Below are 24,724 nucleotides of genomic sequence, written 5' to 3'. Positions count from 1 at the left end.
ACCAGATGGTATGCCCCTTTCAAATCCAACTTGGTGTAGATACGAGCTTTCTTGACCTGTTCCAGAAGTACACTGATGAGAGGCAAGGGGTACCGATTTTTTATGGTTATCGCATTCAATGCCCTAAAGTCCACACAGGCTCTCAGCTCCCCATTAGCCTTCGGGATGAAGAAGAGTGGCGAGGCGGCCGGAGACTTGGACGGGCGGATGAATCCTAGCTTGAGGAGTTTATCCAGGTACCCCCGGAGATGCACGTTTTCAGGCTCCGTCAGGGCATACAGCCTGCCGCTGGGAACGCTGGCCCCTGGCACCAGGTCGATCTGGCAGTCAAACTGTCTATGTGGTGGTAGCACTTCCGCCTTTACCTCATCAAATACATCCTCAAAACTGTGATAAGCCTGGGGGAGAGCCACATCTTTTTCTGCCGCTGTAGCCACCGTCTGACTCCCGCTCTCATCTGCGTCAAGGGATTCCGTTCTTATTCCACAATGCAGGATGCAATACGGTGACGTCATTTCGATGCGATGTGTTGGCCAATCCACAAAGGGGTTGTGTTTCTGTAGCCACGGCAATCCCAATATGACGCCATATTGGGGCGCTCGGATGATGTTAAAATCGATTTGTTCCAAATGGTTCCACCCATATCTCATCGGAAGGACCCCCGTGTGCTGCCCGATGGGCCCCGTCACCAATCGCCTTCCGTCTACAGCATAGACGTCTTCGGGTACAGCTTTGGGAAGAAGCACTAGCCCTAGCCTGCATGCCTCGTTGTGGTCCATAAACATGCCAGTGGCCCCTGAATCCACCATGGCCACAACGGGTATCCACTGGTCATGCACTCCCACGTGCACCGTGATAAACAGGTGTCGTTGTCCCTTAGTGACCGAGTTGGAAAGTGAAGGGATGGATGAGTGACTCCGAGATGCCCCTTCTCTGGTCTTGGAGTCCTCTAGTTTTCCGCCGGTATGTCCACCACGGCTGTTACCGACCGGTTGGCCCGATAACGTGACGTCTTCGGTTTGGCAGGGCATTCATGTACGTAGTGGCCTTTTTTGCCACAATATAGGCACAATCCTTGTTTACGGCGTGACTCTTTCTCCGTGGCTGTGAGGCTCGCTCGTATTGCGCCGATGTCCATGGGTTCTCCCTTGGATGCGGTGGAAGTTTCAGGACTTCCCACCGTCACATAGGATGGAAGGGATTTTCCTTTTCTCCCATGATCCCCCTTTCTTTCACTTAGCCTATGTTCCAGCCGTAATACCAGGTTGATAAGGCCCTCACATGTCTTGGGTTGAGGGTCAATATGAGCCACGGCGTCCTTGAGCTCATCGCACAGCCCTTGATGGAAGAGCGCCGTCTGTTTAGCAACAGGCCACTTGGTTTCCGCAACCAGCCTTCGGAACGCGTTGAGATACTGCACCAGGTCGTTGGATCCCGGTCTCAACTCAAGCATTTCACGGTCCGCCGTGTACGAGTCAGCCCTTCTGTCGAATACCTTCAGGAATTCCTCGCGAAAAGCACCCCAATCACATAAGAGGGGGTCGTCCCTGCTCACCAGAGGTACGGCCCATTGTGCCGCGTTTCCAGCCAAATAGGATATAAGGAAAGCCACACGAGCCTGACTCGTGGGGAACGCCTTTGGTTTGCACGATAAATGTAGCGCCACTTGTGTGAGGAATACCTGCACTGTGTTAGGATCCCCACTGTACCTCTCTGGTGTCGCCAAGGGGATGGCTACCGGCATTTCCACTACTACCGCAGGGGTCTGATTCGTGAGGGAGGTGCTGGGCGTGAGCGGGTCCAATTGGATAGCATCCAGTCTGGCTTTTACATCGGCTGTTTCTTGCCTAGAGGCAGCCACTTCAACTTGCATGGCCGCTAAAGCAGCCAGCACATCATCAAGTGTTGCCATGTCTGTTATCGACCGGGAGACAGTTAGTGTTATTAAGGTCGGATATTTTGTAACGCCCTGAACGTCTCAGGATCGTTTAACAGACACGACAATGAGGACGCAACCACTAGTGAAGGGTTAGTTGTTTTAATGAAGGCAAATATAATACAAAGAATAAACAAGTTATAGTCACTGGAATCCTCCAGGCTAAGTACGTTACCAGCCCACAGCACGGATGGTCCTAACCGTCCTCTGCATATACGCCGGTCCCGGCGTATGCCAACAGAGGGCAGAAATGAAATGGCCGACAATGCCAATCGGTAGGCTGTGAGGGGCACGAAGAGTGTTGGGGAGAATCGAGGAGTCAGGGAAACACCCAGCCGGGGTCTCTACCTGAAGGGAGCAGCCGCTCAACCTCTTCCTCAGACTGCACCGGGACGCGGAGTCACCTCCTGGTGATGCGTCACCGATACCCCAATCACAAGCAAGAAGACTGAACCGAGAGCAGCCGCTCGATCGATCCTGTGGACTTCCGAGTCTGTAACGCGGCAAACACCTCCTGGTGTGCGTTACAGCTGGCAGTCCCTGTGTCTCTGGTCGGGCTGGGAGTTACGACTCCAACCAGCAAAAGCGCCACTGCGCTTGGACTCAGCCGAGTCAAAAAGCGAAGCTCAATGGTTGACCGGTAGAGCTTCCGGGTCCTTCACAGGTGACGATGGGGCAAGACACGGCCCAGGGAGTAACGACTCGACCTACCTCCATTCTTGCCTTACTGGAGCACCACTCCGGAACACTGCTCTTCACGAAGCAGGTACGTCGGTGTGAACACAATATCCAACAGCGTTGTACCTCCCGGTTCCTCCCTTTATAGGGCGTGTTTTCCTTGAGTTATGTAACAGCTCTCCTGTTTACATAAGGGCGTGTTTCCTTGAGTTATGTAACAGCTCTCCTGTTTACATAAGGGCGTGTTTCCCTTGAGTTATGTAACAGCTCTCCTGTTTACATAAGGGCGTGTTTCCCTTGAGTTATGTAACAGCTCTCCTGTTTACATAAGGGCGTGTTTTCCTTGAGTTATGTAACAGCTCTCCTGTTTACATAAGGGCGTGTTTCCCTTGTATGACAGGAATTCTTGACAGGTGGAGGTGTCACAAGGTCAACCAGCATCGACCGGGATCCAGGCTGGATCCAAGGGGGCCCTACGGCGCCGGGGCAGAAGCCGACAGCGATGCCGGAGCTGCTGACAGTAAAGGGCGAGGACCCCCAGTCAGGCCCGCGAGCCCAAAGCCGCACCGGCGGGGCCCGATGGCTCAAAGAGGCGAGCCATGGCTGACAGAAATTCCTGCAGCGGGGCCGGAGTCGCCGACGACCCGGGAAGGATGGGTAGGCTGACGGTGACTGTGTAGGCTCCACCGGAGCCGCGCGATGGGAAGTCGGAGAGCGACGGCGCTTCTTTGACTTCCTGGAACGCTTCTTTTACCTAACCCAGAGTGCGAAGACTTTGATCCCAACGAACGATGGTGGTGGTGGCTCCGCGACCGGTCCCTCGACCTCCCACGGGACCGAGACCTTGAGTGGCGCGGAGCCGACTGAAGGACTTCAAGCAACTTTCGGGACCGCTCCCGCAAAGTCTTCGGTGCCATGGCCCGGCAGTAAAGACACACGCAATGCGGGTCCGTCACCGACATCATGAGATGACAGTCCCTGCAGGACTTGAAGCCGGGCATCCCTACTGCACCAACAGTTGATCGACTCGAAAAATAGAGACAAAAAGGCCTAGAAAAACTCAGTCAAAAAGTGACTGGGGGTACCGCTCACTCCGGATCGGTGCTTGCTGGCGCCGAAAAAGAAAGAACTGACGTCAGCGCGCAAGGGCGGCGTCTAAGTAGCTGCCGCAACGTAATCTCGGGGACCACGACGCTATCGACGGACGCGGAGCCCCACGACGCCACCTTACGACGCGTAGGGGTACTGCTGACGAAAACTTTTTGGATCCAGTCTGACGCCTGGGGGTAATTCTAAGGTGAGGAATCTATCACTAACATGTTTCTTTCAGATACTAGATGTAAAGTGTTCTGGGGTCTCCGCATGTAGAGGGGAATTATTCTAAGCTTTATTACTGGAATTGAAGATCCTATGATGCAGAAATGAATGTTGATTGGATACTGTAGCATATTTGGAAGAAGGAGGGACTAGTGTGGCATGCTTTACTTGGATTTAAGGATGTGGCTGCAGAGTATCAAATTTTGAGGAGGATTTGAGCACCATTACATATTTGTATGCAGGAGAGTTTGAAGTGTACTATACTGATGAGGTGCTATTTTATGAGTTAAGAAGACACCATTACTGAATGTAGTAATATGCAGGAAAACAATAAGCATTTTTACAGTTTTTTAGCAAAGGTGTGAAGAATAAAGTGAAAGGGTCAATAAGGATGGATGTGTTAGGTGATGGGGTGAGATGCTGAGCAGCAATATCTGAACCCTTACTTTTATGGCAGGAAGATAGAGAGAGAAAATCTGTATGGGTGTGTGAACACTAGTTAAGGAGTAGGAAAAAAGTAAAGAGAGATTATAACCAATATATTAACAGGCTGGTAACAGAAAGAGAAATTATGAGAACGACCACTACAAAAACTATTACGGGCTACATTTTTTGGCAGACCTCTTTTACCTATTATTCTATCCCTTTTGATGGAAATCTGATTTTTGTGATTCCGATATTCAGAAACAAGCAGTAGAAGACTTCTAACTATTAATGAGACACATACCACATTTCAATCTGAAATGCCATTACCTTATAAAAAATATCTTGTTTACTCCCTCCAGTTCTACAGATTGCTCATGCTCCTATTTAGCCATGCGTACCTGCATGTCTTACAGACTAGAGATGTGGAAAATGGGGTTCTAATTGAGGAGGCAACTTACCTTTCTTCTAGGTAACGGCTTTGGAGCATCTGTTTCTACATCACAAATGAAAATGATAGGCTGGGACTGTACTTCTGATGCAACTTCCTGCAAAAAAAAGATAAAGAAGAGATATTGCTCTTAGTAAAGTAACAGTGGTGAAGAACTGGCATTGGCAAAGGCAAATTATTTTGTCAATGCCCGAGCTATTGGCCTTGTCAATGTAAATGTCTTTTTGGCATGCTATCTAGCAGCACATCTGCATGTTTACCATGGCTGAAAGTCACTGGAAGCCCAGAATCACAGGATGTTGAGATGACACTGTGTCTCTTTGCCCCCCATGTTGAGTTTATTGTTGTGCCCCTCCTAACACAAAAAAAGCGCTATGACGTGGTCAGTGCAGGCCGCATCACAGCACTTTTTTCAGTGACTTTCAGCCATGCTAAACAGCTGGATGTGCAGCTAAACATCATGGCAAAAAGAAATTCACATTGACAAGGCCAGCCGCTCGGGCATTGCCCAGAGCTATTGGCTTTGTCAATGGTTGTTCAGTGTTACCGGGTCTTGCTGAACAAGTGTGAGAGTGAGAAACTGTTGAGCAGCTTTGAAGTGAAGCGAGGATGTGGCGTAAGGACCACAGCTGCCAACAGGGAAACTGGGAATACAGGTTCCAATATCAGGGTCAGCTGAACAGTTTGTGATTCTGGGCAAATCATTTAGGCTCCCCCCTGGGTACGGCAATGAATGTGTCATTTTGTAATGTAACTGGTGAGCACTTAAAGCGCTCCAATACCATTGAGTGGTGTAAGCACTATGGCAATATGGAGGACGGAATAAGTGTTCCAATACCATTGGATTATGCAAAATACATAAAAATAAATGCAGCAGCGACAAGGGAGGTAGTGGGGGGACGGGTCAAGCAGGGAAGCGGAAAGGGAAATAAGCAAGCAACGATGGGTGAGAATGGGAGGAAGTAACAATGAAGGGGGGAAAATACTTTAATTGAAGCAGGATCAGCAACACAAATGAATGTGTCATTGTGGAATGTAATTGGTGAGCACTTAAAGCGCTCTAATACCATCGGCTCGAGTTTGCAGTATGGCAAGACGGAGGACAGAGCGAGTGCTCCAATACCATCAGATTACGCAAAAATAATAAATAAATAAGTGCTGGTTGGGTTTAACAACTTCTTAAGAATTGCATTATTTTATGTATACACGCATGCATTTTAGTAGCATTGGTGTATGTGTACAAGGAAGACGGCCTGAAAAAACACAAGTATGCCTATGAAGTGCCTGAAAACAATAAAAAAAATTGCTGCGCAAAACGGGCGCAGTATAAGTGGACATGGTCCATGCGCTATGGGAGGGCCAAACACAAGAAGAGGGCATGATGCCCCCATGTCATGACAAATGGCTTCAAAGAAAATGGGAGCAATGCTGAAGTTTATCAATGGTAGGAGATGGGTGGCCTGTAAGCCCACAGATAGAACACAACACGTCTCTTTGAGACAGCGCATGTGTTGTCTAGCCGAGCAGCGCATGCACTGTCTAGCCCAGACCTAAAAGCAATAGATTTCACACAGGCAAAACCTGACTTTGCCATTGCCTGTAGTGTTTAGAAAAGGGGAGATTAAGTGATTTTCCCGTAATCACAAAATGTAGAACTGAGGCTGATGCTAGGGAGACGATATGGCGTAAGGGCCAGAGCAGCCCACTATGGAGCTGGGAAACCAGGCTTGAGTTTCGGGATTGGCTTAACATCCTTGAGTTGGCGCAAATCTCTTAATTTCCCCGTGACTACAAAAATGAATGTGCCCTTGTGTAAAGGAACTGGTGCTAAAGTAAAGCGCTCCAATACCTTTGGGTGGTGTTGCCGCTATATAAAACTGCACAAAAATAGTAACTGGTGCTAATGTAAAGAGTTTCACTACCTTTCGGTGGTGTTGGTGCTATATAAAACTGCACACAAAAAACAGAAAAAATGACAGCGTTAGGTTGGTTAACAGTAGCAAACACAGGGAAATATCGCATCGCACTACTTTTGCCTTGGACACAGAGGGGCAGGCAGACCTTGATGACATCAAGACTCAGCCTGGCTCCTTTTATGAGAATTCAAGTTAATCAACAATGGTGCTCGGAAACACATAACCGGTGAATGCGGAAAAGTAAGAAAGTGCCCTGACGGGAGAAATGTGTCCCACCCTATGAAATTGAGAAGCACCAAGGTGAGACATGAACAGTTCAATCACTTTGCACAGGAGAAATGTGCCTAAGCAATTATATCGGAACATAGGGGTACTTTAGAAGCTCCGACATGTCCTGTGATAACGCCTACCTAATTCACTTGAGATCTGATTTTCCATTTCCGAACGAATACAGATGGTGTAAACATGCACACATGCCTAGTATCCAAAAACAAGGAAAATAAACAGAGATTACACGTGTCAAGTAATAGCAGCCGTGAACACATGCTCAAATTAGCATATCAGCTATACACTAACAGGACAATAAAAGGCGGAACCCCACTACTCGCTAGAACGAAAAAGACTACAATCGGGGTTTAAAGCAGTAACTGGGTCACGCTAGAGAGTGATTTGAGGATGGGGCAAGCACTGAGAGGTGCGAGGGAGGAAACAGAGATGGGAAGGAGGAGGTGGGGGAAACAAAGAGCTGCAACAAAGGGAAATGCAGTGACAGGGAACGCACCGGGAGTTGAGAGGAGCAAGCAGCGATGGAAGCGATGAGATGGGGGAACGAAAAGCAGCAATGATGGGAAAAGAAGTGCCTGACAAGGGGATGATCTGTGGACAGGGCAGGCACTGGGAGGTGCGTGGGAGCAAGCAGAGATGGGATGGAGGAGGAGGGGTAACTAAAAGCAGCACCCCTCACTCTTTGTCTCTTTCGCTCAACCTCTGTAAATCTCCCTGTACCTACGCCATCTCTTTAACTTTTGTTGTCTCTTCCTCACCTCTCTCAATACACTTCTTTTTTATATCCCATCTCCATTTGCCTGTCTTTATTGCACTTGCCTCTCTCTTTACACTCTGAGCCCACCTCTGTAGCTGTACTCCTTCCTTCTATCTCAGTTTCATCCCTCTCTGCACTTCATTGCTGTGTTTCGGTCCCACCTTCCAGCATCTTTCCCCCCTATATCTCAACCTCTATCACTCTACACTGGTCTTCTCTATATCTTTCACTCCTTTACTACAACACTCAATAACTGACCATTCTTTCTACCTCCTTTCTCCAGCTTTCTCCAGCTAGCTTACATCTTTCTCACTACCTCAACTAACCTTTCAATTTACCACACTATTTGTTTGTTACTTTGTCTCTGCAACATATACCCTCTTTCCACTTAAGTTTTCTCTACCTGTCTCACTACCGTACTCCTTTCTTGCTACCTTACTTTCTCTAACATTACCTCACCTGTCTTCTCTCTCTCATCTTTCTCTGCTATCTTCTTCTCTACTTCAATTTACCCTCTCTACCGCACCATACCCACTCCATTTTTAAATGCCTACCTATTTATCTCTCCCTCTAGCTCATTGCTCTTTCTCCCCCACTGTTTCAACCTAACCTCTCTTTCGCTAACTCAGCCCTGTCCCTCTAAGTCACTCATTTTCTCTCTCCAACCTATGTCAATTTTAACCCCTTACTCTTCTCTCTCTGACATCTCATTTTCCAGATCTCCCCATCGTAGTACTTTCTCTCTACCTTGCATCGCTCTATTTGTCTATTACTACCTCACCTCTTTACCCATTTACATTTACTTCTCTCTGCATTAACCGCTAACTCACCCCTTTTTCTACATTAATCCGTTTCTACTCACCCTTGGTACACCCAATGCTGCATTATAAATTTCTTTTTCTATATTTCTAATAATCATCACCTCTCAATCTCTCTCGGAAACCTTGCCTACATCTCTTTCTCTACTTAAATCTTCCTTATCCTTCCTGTCTGTATATTTCTTACCCATTATCCCACCTTTCTCTTTTTAACTTACGTCTCTACATACATCACCTATCTCTGTAGTTCATCAGTCTCTGTGTCCCTTCTCTTTCCACTTAACATCACTATGCCATGCTCTAAACCTCTCGACCCTTCTTCTGTCTCTCGCTCACTGCTATTTCTCTAATTCAACAGAGTCTGAGGTCAGGGTCTAGCCTCAGAAGTGTACAAAAAGAAAGAAGAGAGGAGGGACATGGCCAGGAAAGAACACTAATGAGAAAACTGTCAGGTTTTACCAAATGGAATCGTTAAAATTATCAGAGCAGTGCTTTCATATTCCCTAATGCAACAAGAATGCCTGTTGAGCTGGGGGTGGATTGGGGTTTAATTGTGATTACTAATATCTGTCAATTTAGGCTACAATATCAAAATCTAATTGCACATGGCTTATTTAAATATTAACACTATAAAAAACAGAAGCACCTCAGTTTCCTTGAGAACCTGGGAGTAATTAAGGCAATTCAAATAACAATGGTTATTTTCGGGTTATTTTGTGAAAACATCTTTGAAACAGGGAACCACTCTTATATTGAATTCAAACAAGAATTATTCAATCTAAAGGGGTACTCACAAACTTTCTCTCGGGGGCCAAATTTACAGTGTGGTTTGTGGCCGAGGGCCGCACCGGTGGGGGCGGGGTCAGTGGTGGAGTGGGCGGGGCTAGAGCAACAAAAAAAACTGACCTTGAGGTTGAACACAGACCCCTGCAGCGGACGCATTCGTCCACTGAGCCGCCAGACCCAGCATACACACACACATATGTATACAGTTCATTGGGGATTTGTCCATCAGAAGAACCGCACTTGAACACAAGCTGCTTTTCCCCACAAGCTTTTATTAGGTATGGTTCGTCGCGCTTGCCTGTAATTATTTACACCTGACTGAGCCCGACGCGTTTCGATGACTCTATTCCTCAGAGGCTCACACAGTCAGTAGTATGCAAATGAAAGTTCCCCGAGTCCTTGTTTGGCAGTATATCGTACGCAACGTGCTGTCTCATATAGAGCAGCCCATTTGGTCATACGACATACTGCCAAACAGGGACTCTCTCTCTCTCTCTCCCGGTCTCCCTCTCTCTCTGTCTCTGTCTCCCTCTGTCTGTGTCCCTTTGTCTCCCTCCCTCTCTGTCTCCCTCCCTGTCTCCCCCTCTCTCTGTCTCCCCCTCTCTCTGTCTCCCCCTCTCTCTGTCCTCCCCTCCCTCTCTCTGTCTCCCTCCCTTTGTCTCCCTCTGTCTCCCTCCCTTTGTCTCCCTCTGTCTCCCTCCCTTTGTCTCCCTCTCTCTCTCCCTGTCTCTCTCCCTTTCTCCCTCTCTCTCTCCCTGTCTCCCTCTCTCTCTCCCTGTCTCCCTCTCTCTCCCTGTCTCCCTCTCTCTCTCCCTGTCTCCCTCTCTCTCTCTCCCTCTCTCTCTCCCTGTCTCCCTCTCTCTCTCCCTGTCTCCCTCTCTCTCTCCCTGCCTCCCTCTTTCTGTCTCCCTGTCTCCCTCTGTGTCCCTCTGTCTCCCTCCCCCTCCGTCTCTCTCTCTCTCTCCCTCCCTCTCGCTGTCTCCATCCCTCTCTCTCCCTCTGTTCCCTCTCTCTGTCTCCCCCCCTCTGCCTCGCTCCCTGTCTCCCTCCCTCCCTCTCCCTCCGTCTTCTACATCTCTCTGCCGCTCTCTGTCTGAGAACTCATTGTCCTTGTGAGGAAAATTAAACATGCACCCATTCTAAAACCCGCAAAGTTCTACAGGCCATGCTGACCTGTAAGTGGTAACTGGTTGAAGATTAGATTCTGTGTGCTGATTTTTGGCGTCATCGGTGATCTTTGGCAGTTGCCAGCCCACAAATACAAGCCCCCTGAATATGGGCCAAACGTACGTTAAAAATATTTTACTGACATTTATTTTTGGAAAATGGAAAACAAGCACAGTCCAGCAACATCAGTGGACAATTAAACTATGTGTCATTTCTCATGTTTATTCACATCTTTGCTTGGAGCAGTATGTGGCAAGAAGGAATATCTATTTACAATCATTTAACCACCTGTGTGGCAGCTCGGGATGAGACAGCTTCCCGGGCCACAGCCGCACCCGAGCACTTCACAGGTCTTTGAAAGACCATTTGCATGTTAATGAGGCCTCGCTGTTTCACCCCTTCTAAGAGGCCCTGCAGCGCCACTCTGCCTATTGCTTAAAGATGCAGCCCCCCCCTCCCCCGAAATCAGCTCCACTCTGCTTAAAGATTCAAGCCCCCCCCCGCCGAAATTTGGCTCTAGTTGCGCCTCTGCTTGCGAGGCACTGGTTTTGCGCATGCCTCTTTCATCCCTTACCCAGTGAATGCGGCCCCCCGAGGATTAACAACAGGCGGAATTGCAGTTGATTGCCAACTGTCTGTTGTATTACACGAGGGCCGCATGGAAGGGGCTGGCGGGCCGCAACTGGCCCGCGGGCCGTACTTTGAGTACCGCTGATCTAAACCATGAACGACACAAGCACCAATGGTGGTTCGAGTATTTATTGAAAAGCCAAAAATATAGCATATATGGCATTTGAAATATTCAGTCTAAAAACGTTACAACAAACAGTGGATCTCTGGTAGCGCAGGGCTCAACTGATAGTCAAGTGAGAAGGCAAATACACATGATATAAACAGGTCGGTGGGTGCCAGATATTGGACATCTAAATACCAGATGAGTAGTCACTAATAACATTATTTTTGCAGTGTCATCATCAGGACAAAATGATAAACCAGTAGCAACCCACTGTATTGCTTGGGATCTCAAAACCTGATTATTTCCCAAAGAGATGCTATTTAATTAGGTGCAGAGGTAACAATTCAATAAAAAAGGCATCTCTTATGCAGTTAGTCCACTAGTACAAGGCTTATGTATTGTGAGTGAGCCTACAGTCGGATTACACACCTCAAGCATACATTCCCTGACCTCTGGACACTGATGGTCATGTCTCAGCAGTGTTGGCTTACTCTTGCTATTTGGGTAAGTGCGGTATTTCTTTGCATGTTCCTGAATATTTGCATAGCAACTGAAATTGATTAATACTGGATTTAGATCATGCTATAAGCTGATGACCTCTTGATCCTATTGAAATTGTGGCACTGCGACGTCCCACTAGGGCTTCTCCATTCGGAATATGCAACTTTTGGGTGCTGTACTTATGCTTGAACTAAAACTAGCTTTATAGGTAAGGATGATGTTCGAGTAAGAATGGTACAGCACTATAAAGCACTTGAAAACATCCACGCCCAAGGATAATCCTCTGAAAACAAGCATTGGCGAAGCCAATAGGTCTTTCGCCTTTCTGACCTATTGGCTTTGCCATGCTGTACAGCATCTGCAATGCAATACAGCATGGCTAAAAGAAAAAGAAAACAAAAGACTTTGACGCAGCAGTTGGTGTCATTTTGTAGGTTTGCGCACCATGCATGCAAGTGCCTACAAAATGATTTGGGCACATAGGTAACTAAAAAGAAGAAAAAAACATGCAAACACTTTTTTTTAATGCAGGCGGGCAAGGAGGAAGTAACACGGGATGGGTGGAGGGAATGGCAAAGCAATAAGGGGAGGCTGGGGAACGGCGAAGAAACAAGGGCGAAGGCCAGAAAGCCAAAGCAACAAAGGAGAGGATGCAAAAGCAGGAGGGGCAGGAGCTAAATAAAAATGTGGGTGAGGAAAACAGCATGGAGGGTGTGGGCGAGGAAAGCAATGGGGAGAAACACACAGGTGAGTGTAAGAGGGAGGAAGGCAAGAAGAAGCAGTTGGGCAACAGAAAGCAAAGCAGAATGCAGGAGGACAGATATACACAAAAGAGACGGTTCAAAGCGCGTGCACACAGAGACCTTCACAAAAAAACGTTATGCTCAAAAGCATGCAGTGGAAGCATCGATGACAGAATTAAAGAGATTGTAAAAAGGCAATGCTTCTTTGGAGGGACAAACACAAGACTGACAAGCTGGGACACAAATAAGAAGGCAGATGAGAGTGACAAGGAAAGCCTGTCAATGATAATTAATGGACAGGACTCCAAGTCCCTCTATATACTTGGTAAACCGCAATATGCCTCGCAACAGACATCGCATCAGCTGTCTAGTAGGCTTGACCTGAAAAGACAGTGTGAACCTGTGCTTGTTGTCATAGATGCCAAAGTCATGCCTGTTCCATTTCCAGTGAAGATTCGGTTCCTGAGCACACTTTTGCAATCATATCTGGCAGTATTTAGGGAGAATCAGGGAGACTTGAGCCCCCCCGGCCCTGTCTGCCCATTCCTACAGGTGATATTATATTGTCCTCATTCCCCTTAATTGTTTTATTCTCCAATGGAACAGAGGAAAGACTGTAATTTATAGTGATGCAGACCGGTCACGTTTTTGGAAGTGATGGAGGCAATAGCTAGGAAGCATTGTCACAGGAACACACTGAAGAATTTTATAAATGTATTAATTGTTCCCCCGAGGGAAAGTCTTTTTGTTAAAACAAAAATGGATCAACTCGAGGATCCCAGGGAGTGTCATAAGAGCCTAACGCCATTCAGACTAGTTTATTGGCGCTGGGAAGGTTCACTCTCACTATTCTGCATTGTTTGAAATAATATTGCTGATGATTTCTCGTTTTTAATGTTCTAATTACCATTGTCTTCTAATAGTTTTGAAGTGTATGATTTAAGCTGATCAGGATCTTTAAATTGAATATATGCAGTATAGTGGTTGGTTTGATAATTTGGTAGACACCGAGTTCAGTGTGCGCAATAAGATATGGTTCTCAGACACTCTACGCTGCTCTACTCTACACCACTCCACTCTACGCCAATGCACTCTATGCCAGTCCGCTCTACTCTACTCCACTCCACTCTACGCCAATGCACTCTATGCCAGTCCGCTCTACTCTACTCCACTCCACTCCAATGTATGCCACTCTATTACATGACACTCTAAAACCACTCTACCCCACTGCACTATACGCTATTGCACTCTACAACACTCCAATATACTGTGCACCACTGCACTCTACAACACTCCACTCTACTGTGCAACACTGCATTCTACGCCACTCAACTCTACTGTACACCACTGCACTTTGTGCAACTACACTCCGTGCCACTGCACTTTTTTCTGCACCCCCCATTCTATGCCACTGCACTGTACACAGCTCCACTCTATGCCTCTCTACACCACTCTACTTTGTGCCAATGCACTCTACGCCAAATCACTTTACACCAATGCACACTATGCCAGTGGACCCTATGCCACTGTATGCTATGCCAATACATTCTATGCAGATGCTCTCTACCACTCCACTCTACATCACTGCGCTCTTCGACACTCTTATCTACTCTGGTACCACTGCACTCTTTGCAACTCTAACACACTGTACTCTACCCTGCACCACTCCATTCTATGCCACTTCACTCTACTCTGAACCACTCTAAGTAACTGCACTCTACTTCACTTTGCGCCACTACGCTCCACTCTGCATCTCAGCACTCTACGCTGTGCCACTGCGCTTTCCTCTACTCTGCAGTACGCTATGCCACTGCACTTTACGCCACTCTCCTGTACGCCACAAACCTTTAGCCATATTGAACAGCAGCCACGCTGGTGTACAACATGGCTAAGAACAAATTGCCAAAACCAATAGCCCTAGCATTAGCGAGATTGACTGCCTTTGCCAGTGCTTGTTTACACTGGACATGTTAAATTTGTACACCCATTTTGGGAATAATGTGTGGGGAAAAATGTTCTTGGGTCACCAAATAAAGCAGGGAAGTGTTTTAAGGTTTATGATTATTAATGAAAGCCTTACAAAGCAGGACAAAGCACTTTTAAAACTGCAACTTAAAATGGTGCATTCAACTACTGCTATTACACTGTGAATGTGTTCTGTTTAACCCTTTCCACAACTTTGTTGTTAAACCATGTTTTGAAGCCTGCCCTGTGGACAAGGGAAGAGGGCTCCAAGTGAGGAGGAGCGCTTACCTTTCTTCTTCTTGGGGATGGTTTTGGTGTATCAGATTCGACATCAAAAGTAAAAATTAAGGGGTCGCACTCAACGTCTGGTGCGGCTTCCTATAAAAAGGAGGAAAAATAATGTGTTCGTAATTTAACAAGAAAACGAAAAAACACATACATTTAATATAATACATTTTATAATAGCTGAACGCAACATGAAACCAAACGTTTACATTTAAATGACTGAGTAGGACAGTCGCAGCACAGAGCCATTAAACTAGATGTCAAATGGTGCTAGAACCTCTGTCCTATGTGTTTCAGGTACGTCCAGCCTCAACTGCTACTCCCCCTGTACTTCCTCTGTGCGGAATGTGCATGAGGAAGTTGCATGGTCTAAGGTTTTGGAATAAAATGGCTCCATATTTACGCTATGAATAAGAAGCACAGGATGGGGTAGCTATCAAATGCCCCACACGCAAGACAGGTCAGCTTTTCTGAGACGCATTTATGCAGGGCTCGATAGACGTTGCAGATATAGCATGCCTATGAAACAAATGTAATGGCAAACCAGTTGAGCATTTACGCCAATGAACAATGTATCACTCAAAAGACTATGAAGCAAAGTGGCTGATGAAATACATCCACTCAAGTTAAGCGCATTGTCTCGTTTTAATTTTAGCGAGGCATCGGCCTACTCAACCCACCACAAAACCACAATAGAGCAGATATTGGGTAGCGAGATTAGGTGGCAGGATCACTGAAGTAGTCATACAGAGATTGTAGAGTGGATGAAATAGACTAAGGAAACACAATGAAGAAAAATCAGACATCAAAACAAAACGCAGCAAATCACTAAACCCAAAACTGCAGCCATTCACTTAAAAAAGCTCAAATGATTTTCTCAGTGCTTTAAACCCCCGTCGATCAACATATGTTATCTGCAGGTACTTTTATTTTTTTTTAAATTAAATGAAATTGGTTCCTTTATTATGACTGCATTTCTCAGTCCTAACAAAGGTTAATTGTATTATTAATCGCTTTTGGAGCATAACAGCTCCCAAGTTCTAAAATCAGAGCTCGTGACACTGCAGCTTTTAACTGCAGGTCAAATATGCCAGAAGTATAGAATTAAACACACAAAAGCTAATAGGAGGAAAGCTCGCAAATAAAATAATCACTGGAAAGTACTCCGATTCATTGTTTTCGCCCACCGTGCCAAACTAGGCAGAAGCTGTCCTTAGGCAAATCAGTACTGACCCTGCTCTTCAGGGGAACAACACACACCAAACTGCCAGGAGACGCCCATACAGAAGGGAACACAAGCAACCCCAGGGCAGACGTAAAAACAACCTCTGTACAAAATGAACAAAGAATCATTACCCAGACTCATGGGGAAAATGCCTATGAACCATTACCTAAGCCAAGCGGGTTCTCTTGTGACGTAACATAGAAAACATTTTTCCTTACAAAGAGGCAAACTTTGAAGTAGGCAGGCAAATAACAGCCTACTCATTACTGGAAATGAGTAACTCAACGGATGTGTCATCTTTATGAGGTGCATGGATTACAAATTGACAAACATCGCGGTGCAGCTCATCCTTCAAAAGTGCAAAACGGAAAACTATTTGTATTTGTTAAAAAATAACTGATTCGGAAATGTCAAAAGTGCTTTATACAGCTCATGGAAACATAGGTGGTAACGAAAACTAAGGGCCAAAGGCAGGTAAATCATTTTTCAACAGAAAGGGAGTACTGAAAACTCTATTATGCAATGTATAGCAAACTCTCTTAGATCTTCCCTGACTTTCTTGAATAGAGGAATGTGAACAGGCTGCCTAACAATATAAGCTTTTATGCGCAGTCCCCCTCTTATTCAATGAAGGGACATTAAAGAATGTCATTGTAGTAAAGACGTATGAATCAAACAAGGCAACCCTATGCCACAGAAATGAGATATTGCATGTGAACTATGAAAATATGTTAAATAAATAAGCATACTTGTGGTCAACTAAGAATAGGAATATCACTTTTCAATGAAGGACTTGTAGATTCCGGAGTGAGTAACTAGAACTTCTCATTTTACAGATCTAATTGCTGATCTAATATTTAGAATTTATCTGTACTCCTGCATCAATTAATGAGATTTTTTTAATATGTTCTCAAGATCTTGGGTCCTTCTGTAATGTCCAATTATGGTTCATACTTGGAATCTGTACTAAAACGGCTTTCTTTAGATGTTATCTAGATATGCTAAAGCGCTTCTTTACAAATGCAATACCATCTCAGACTTAATAATGCTCAGCATGCTTTAGTCCCACGTTTTTCCCCACTTGGGAAGATGAGGCAAATTACCCCAACCGGCCCCACACAAGTGCTCAAAAATCAAAAGTTTGTTGCACCGTATCCTTTGCCACGGATGGGTGTTGTGAGGACAAACAACACATTTGAGGATCTAGCATACCTTATTGTGCGATTGCTGCTCACTTCCATGATTTTATGGATGATATAACCTATTTTGGCCCCCATGTGGCTACATTTTATTATTATAGAACAATTTTCTTTTCCTCTTCTATACAAGTGACCCAAAAGTTTAAAACAAATTCCTCCCATGATGGAGAAAAAACAGGATGCTGCTCATCTTTTTTGGCCAATATGGATTCCATCGAGGCTCTGATTTAACTCACGTAGTGCCTGTACGTGTATTACACACATAACAAGGCTGAATTTTGTGGTCTAAAAGTCTCTATGGGCATTGTAACTAACTCACTTTTTCTACATCTCACCCCAAATTTTGCACCATTTACTGAATCCTATTGTTGCTGGTATTAGGACTCTGCGACACTGATTATGTGTATCCAGTGCGTGTACTCTGGCCCCAAACAACTATTGGTAAAATTGGATTCACTTTTTTGGTCTATTCATCTCCTATTTCAGACTACTGAAGATGGTGCAGGAAGTGCACCCATGGTGTTCAAGTTAAATATCAGAAGTGGGCTACAGTGTGTATTCATAGTACCCACGTACATGACCAAAAATATATGCCTATCAGGAGCATCACTGTACAATGGCTGGGCTGCAGTTTAAATGCACTGCAGTGACACAGCAGTGAACGTGCCTTTGCCATGTAGGAAAAGCCTATTATTATGTATTTTTAAGTCACCATTAAAGTGTGCATTGCAAGTCCACTGGGCGTTAATATATAAAATAGTGCATACTACATACTGGAGTTAGTGTGCTCTCACAGTGAAATGAAACCCAAAAGCTATTTCACTGTGTGGACACGGCTAGATTTATTTATTTCCTATATCTGCATGCAAAAATGCTAGAAGAATTCTCAAAAACATATTTCTTTCCTAATTTTCAAAATCTGATTTATTGTTGGTAACGGCGGTATCACATTTTTGATAACTTAAGAGGAAAAGTAACTTTATAAAAATGTATTTTGTACTGCTAAGCCAAAACTGGCCTAAAAACATTTTACCCATTTAGCTCCACCAAAGCTACAACATACATCCTTGGCTGCGACAGTTAACAAGTCTGGGTCAGAGGACAATAGCCTGCCTCTCAGCCTAATTAGCATGAATTGCCTATCTGGGAGTGGACAGAAACATTGTGGAACAAAGGGCAGGGTAAGCAATATCTCTTTTGACTCAAAAATGCCCAGACGGCTTCTTCTTTTCATTACTAGGACCCTGACAAACAGCCAGGTTTTACTGACAGGGAGAGAAGAGAAACAGCTTGGACCCTGTCAGGTGGAAAGAGAGCTCGTCTAAACAGAGGAAGTAGTTAAGGAGCTGAAGGCAGACCTGCTGGTTCTGTCATCTGTAATTTTACAGTAAGGCAAGGAGGAAGTGCTGCAAAAGGAGGTGGGGTGACTGTGAGAACAGAATTGGTTCGAATTGGGTGGCAGAATTTATCCATTCAAAGTCTAGTGCACAGGATAAATATGGCAACTCAGCCTCCACCACCTCCTGAGAATATTCCTGGGCTGTGAATACTGCACAAGATGATCCTGCTGGAAGGCTTCTGGTGCCTGCCGGAAGACACACTGAAGGACTCCTGAATCCTGCTTACACACAGGGATTGGAACTGCTCTCCGAAGGTAAAGGTGCTGGCCTCCTGTTTGCCTCCTTCAGGGACACGAAAAGCAGAATGATGTCTGATTCCAAGATGACACTGCTGACCACAGAGAACTGGACCCTCTAGGAGACCTGGTGCGCAGAAGCCTGCCCTGAGTAGCTAGTGCTACAGGACTGACTAGAAGGGGCATTCTAGGCACCTGAAGACATAGTTCTTTTTACCACCCAAGGGGACTCTGGCAAGGTGCTGAGACTTTCACAGGAAGGTTATATCCTGGGGGGGGGGGGAAGAAAACCAAGTTTGTTCCACCACTTGGAGCTTTTTGCGGAGATGAAAACTGTTTCAGAGGAAGCTCACGGAAAAGGTATCAGGTCTTGTGAAGACCTGCCTGACTGCAGCTTCAAGCCTTGCCCCAAAGGAGGATTCTGGCTTCAGAAAAAGAGACTATGTCCAAAAGTAAAACCTTTGTGAAAGGCAGCAAATCTATCAGACCCAAGTGATTACAAAATCCAGGTTTGTCTTGCTCTGAGCTGTTGGCGCCAAAATCACCAGCTTCATTAGAAGCTCGACGATGATGTACCTGACTTTGAGGGACCCTCGCTAGACATAGTCTTAGACCTTACCTTGACTTCCACTGGTAGACTAAGCATGAAAATAAAAACTTTGACCAGGACAGCCAACAATGGGTGTCTGACCTCCAGTACATCACGCTCAGCCTAAAATCACTCCTAGGTCAAGGTCAACTGCAAACAGTGACTTTTGATTGTCTCTTTACATTTTTCTTGGCACTTTTTGGCTTAAAACTGTAACATTTTATATCTCGGTTTCTTTTTAACCTATTTTAATGATCTTGGTCTCATTTTGCTCATGACATTTTTCTCTATTTTTCAAAATTAATTTGTGTTGTGTTCTCTACTATAGAAATGTTGGTACTTCTTAAATTTAACTTGCATTTCTCTGCGGATTTGCTGGCTGTTTGTGCCATAGCTAATGGGTTGAGCAGAGATTCTATAGGGACCTAACTAGATAGCATTGATTAATTATTAGGTGTATCTCAATCTCACATTAATAACCCACTTCCTGACAGGCCTATAAGCACAGCCCAAGATGAACAAATGCCAACCTCTCTATTGTAGTCCCGAATGATGGGTGACCTAAGGGAAAGAAAAAGAGAAATGTGTTAGGATAGGTCCTCCAAAGGATAATAAAGGGGGCTTCAGAAGAACCACACCAGGGCTATATTGTCTCCATTGACACTGCGTTGGTCTTTAATACTGTAGGTAATTATTTTCAAAGGCTTCTTGAAATACTATTAGAGCAGTGAGCATACTGAACCTAAGCTCCATTCCCCTTTTTGTATTCTGCTTCACCTCTGAAACTTCTCAATTCCATCCTTTACCAGCAGCAAACTGAAAAATCAGCATTGAAATCATATTTAAATTAAATGATCAGAGGTGTAACAGGGGTGCCAAGGGCTCGAATTAAAGTAGAGCACATTCTGAGTAGGAAACAGCAGCTAAACAAAAAATAAGGCCCCATAAAAATAAAAATTTAACTGTAGGCGAACACCCACTGTCCTTCGTTCCAAGCAATTGAGCTCCCTGGTCGCCTGAACATTACAATTAGGGGTGAGCGATCATCTCCGCTCTGCCAGCGGAGTTCGTGAAGTCTTGGCCACTGCACGGAGTTCTGGAAAAACTCCGCCAACTGCCGCATGGCAGACTTTTTTCTCACGTGCCGCTCGCCAACATTAAGCGGGCAAGCGAGAAAATCGAAAGCTAGAACACTTCCCGGTGAGATTTCTCAACACAGGTAGTCGTGGCAGTTCGTAACCGTTTGCGTTGAGAAAGCGGCGACTTGAGTAGAAAATCTACTTGAGCGGCAGAAAGACGCAGCATCCTCTGTCGCGCTACATGGTATCGTTTGTGATGATTTTTCAGCGTGGAACAAGCTCTCGGTGCTAAAAATCAGCACGAGCGGTGCATGTCGAATTACGCCACTCAGGGAACTCCACAGAACTGTGTGGAGTTTTTATAGAACTCTGCAGAATTCTGTCACTTCTGCCCACCCCTAATTACAATGCAGTGGCTCCTCTATGTGAGACTAAATTGCTGGGGAAACTGTTTCATTTAACAGTTTCCCATTTGAAAGACCCAAAACAAAACTTATTTGGTCATCAATTATGCTACATATACATTCCTCTTGAGAAAAGAGAGAAAAAATTATATATATATACACATAATATATATATATATATATATATATATATATATATATATATATATATATATATACACACACACACACACACACACAACTTTATGCAGGTTTTAAGAAAACAATGAAGACAAAAATTGTGTTTTAAACATGTTTTTTTAAGGCTTGGGGGTAGGAGGGAGAGGTACCTTGAGATGGTGGTGTTATATTTTGAACATGTTTGCCACAATGCACGGACGACTGAAAACCACAAACAAATCTACCCAACTGTTGATTTAACATGTTCAAAGCACCACATGCCACGGTAAGGGTTTTGCAGGGGGCTGCTAGCTACAACCAAATCATACCTGGAAAGACTAACAAGAATTATGGAAATCGGGAAAGGAAGAATGATTAGCTATGGATGTCTCCTTTTCCTGAATGTTTAAGTAACTGCTGTGGCAGGCACATTTAAGGTCTGAGGTAGTTAGTGCCCGAGTGTCCCTGTCACAATGGGATGAACTGGAATAAGCGGAGTCAACCAGCAGACTATTATCAAACAGCAAACACGAGCACCCATGTTGGGCAATTCGACAGTTACAACTCGAGACACTCGGCATTAAATACTTTTGTGACTGTTCTGTTTCAGAGTCAGTTCTCGAGCACTCGGGACTAGCTCTCTGTGCTAGATTGTTTGTTGAAGCCACAACACGCACATAAATTGCTTGTATCGGTTGTGCCACAATGCACATTTTTAGGTCTCGGCTGCGAAGGCTGCGCTTGCGCAGTCTAGCTCCGAGATTTAATGACTTGGAGAAGAGGGGCTTGAACCCGCCCCTCTTCTCCCCTGTTCTCCATTGGCTGGCCTCTTGAATGCTGGCCAGCCATTGGAGAAGAGGTCAGTCATTCCGATTAGGCCCCGTCCTTTTCGGATCGGGGGGCGTGTTTTTTGCAAGAAGTCTCAAGGAGGAGATAACAGCAAAACACGCCCCCGAATCCGAAAATGCCGCTGCCTTTCTCCGAGGCATTTCTGCTCTGCCTCGGAGAAAGGCGGTGGTGTCTTCCGGTGCCCTCGGCTTGTTTCCTCTTTACTTGTTGTGGAAAGCAGGAGCTCTCCACGAGTCAGTCAAGGTAGTTTTTTCTAAACTTACCCATGCAGGCTGTAGTATCCCCGTGTGTTTTTTCACCTTAAAGTCTTGTTATTAAAATGCTTTTAGCTTTTGAGCTACGCATCAGTGTCCCCTTTCCCATTCCATGCCTTGATAGAATTGACCAGTGAAGCAAAGTAGATCTGTGCGTGCGCTGTGTTAGTGTTGGGCATAGGGCAGGATGACGAACAAAGAGAGAGTGTGAAGCCGAAGGAAGACGGAGAGAGACGGAGGTAGGGGAGATGTAGAGACTTGGAAACGAAGACAGGGGCCGTTTGTGTTTGGGGTGCACACGCGCGTGAACACTTGTGTACGTGCGCCAGTACATGGTTATGGTTTTAGTGCTGCACACAGGCTGCGGTATTGTACCGTGTTTATTTCTTTACATCTGAAGAAAGGCCCGTGTGGCCCCAAAACCAGAAGCGCGCGCCCCCTCTGCTGGTCTGCTCACGGTGCCTCTTGAACGATGGGTGCTTGGGTAAAGTGCAGCGCTCCGCAAAATATTCAAGAGGCTCCTTTAATATTCTCACCCCAATGAGGAAAGTTAAACCCCCCCCCCCCTCCACATTTTATTTAATTTTTGCACTGTGATAGTTTAGCATTGTAAGCCAGTGCTGGTCTACGGGTACCGCGAACGCAAAAGGAATCGGGCTACCTACCGCCTAGAAAACAGAGTGCCGAGGAGCTATTCGCGCCCCTCAGGTGCTGAACACATGGTTGAACCTGTCATGGGTGGGATGCTCTCTTGTAAGCAAACCATCACCTTCATCTGACAGGGAGACTAGTATTTGTATTCATTTTATTTTTAATGTGTTATGTAGCGCAAACATGACCCTTGCGGGTATCAGAGCGCTTTACAATAATCACGGCGACATGTAAACCTAAATAAGATCAGCCACCCTTTCCATTCCTTTGGATCTCAGCAATTGTTCATCGTACACCCTTTTAATTCATTTTTTCTGGGTTCTCCAATGATTTTATTTAAAGGGTGCGCACTTTTATACAAAGTGTCTGTATTCCCCTGTTATTCCTCATTGTGCTGTCATTGGAAGGCTCAGCCAGCCCATGCCTGGGAACCTTGACTTGAACCCTTGACACAGGAGTTTTCCACAGCACGCAGGCAACGCTGCTCTCATGGTTTGGCACAATTGCTTACAGCAGCCACTGGACTGACGTTGCTGAAATAGCTCGGTGAGTAAAGTGCGCGCTGCAGGGATCTAGGTGTGAATGGACTCTTGGAGGGGCTGACTCAGCCCTTCATCGGTCTGAGGTCTGCACTGCAGTTAGTGCATTTATGTAGGTAATGCCACCACCTGTCAGAAATTGATATTTATCAACACTAATAACTTTTATTGGCATAGGGGATCAGGACAGATCTTAAGAGTTTCTTGTTGACTAATACAGGCGCTTTAAAAAAAAAATTACCACAGGAACATTTAGTTCACAACATTTAAGTAACATCAGTACTCAATAGGATTTACATCTAAACGTTTAAAATGTGCATACTGTAGAATAATTTGCCTCTTCGATATAACGTGCATATTTTTTTAACTTATTTTCTCACTTATGAAATTGCTTGAAGTCCTAAAGATTGTGTTGGCTATACCACCTTAATTATTACCTGTTAGATACTGTAGTCTTCTAATAATATGTTGCTGTTCGTTGCCGTTACTCAGTAGGAATTATTTTTATAATTGTAAATTATAATCTGCTCTTAGTAAACCCAGTTGACTGAGCTGTCATTGTTTTCGTGAGAAACCTTGTGGTACAAAAATAATGTAGGTGCACATGGAAGAAGACCAAATAGTAAACCCAACATCTCTTTACATTTGTTTTGGCTGTGCATTTCAACGACACTCAATAGCTCTCCAAAGTGATGCGTTTTACATCCACAAAATGCTAAATCATTTCCCATTTGGCTGGCATTGGGTGACAGTCTGATTTACAATGCAACGGTCTCGGCATTGTTAAAGTTAGAGCTATTGGCATTGCTCATGACAATGCCGTTTCTTTAAATGTTTAAAAAAAAAAAAAAAAAAATAATAATGTCATGAGCAATGCCAATAGCTCTAACTTTACCAATGCCGAGACCATTGCATTGTAAATGCTTGTTTTTTTATGGCAACAAGCACATTTACATTCCCACACTCGAACACACACAAAATAACAGCGGTCCGATCACTCTCTCGGATCACACCTTCTCAATTAATGGCGCAACGTATAACGCTGAGTAAGACTCGGTAGGACGTTCTGATATGACTTGGTTACCATGAGTAACCAGATTTACAAATCCCACAAATTGCAGAGAGACACTGCACGCTCCTCCCAAGGGTGCGAAACGTGAGCGGTCTGGCTCATTAAAAGACACAGGCCAGAGAAGGTTTGGAAACACAGTAACTGAACTCCAATGAGTGAACTCCACGCCAGTGCAAGAGCCTTCGCCGCACGCGCTTCTTTCTGATCAGGCCATCGTTTCCACCATATTACAAAACTCCTTGTATACCCCTCCTTGAGCAAATTCATCTCAAAGCGCCAGAGGAAAGGTGAAATAAAACACCCA

General features: G+C 45.2%; 1 protein-coding gene across 3 annotated transcripts in view; it reads right to left on the bottom strand.

Moving 5' to 3' along the window:
* FAM13A (family with sequence similarity 13 member A) overlaps positions 1–24,724 on the bottom strand; it is a 927,448-nt gene that overhangs the window by 634,029 nt on the left and 268,695 nt on the right. For all 3 annotated transcript variants that reach the window (XM_085635480.1, XM_085635470.1, XM_085635487.1), the window contains 2 exons: positions 14,768–14,857; positions 4,816–4,902 (listed from right to left, as the gene is read on the bottom strand). In XM_085635480.1, the coding sequence (XP_085491606.1) occupies positions 4,816–4,902; positions 14,768–14,857 (177 nt within the window). The remainder of the gene's footprint in view (positions 1–4,815; positions 4,903–14,767; positions 14,858–24,724) is intronic.

This window comes from Triturus cristatus, chromosome 2_1 (genome assembly GCF_964204655.1).
Source record: "Triturus cristatus chromosome 2_1, aTriCri1.1, whole genome shotgun sequence".
NCBI lineage: Eukaryota > Metazoa > Chordata > Amphibia > Caudata > Salamandridae > Triturus > Triturus cristatus.
Note: the sequence above shows the minus strand (reverse complement) of the source record. Positions and strands in the feature narration are given on the sequence as shown.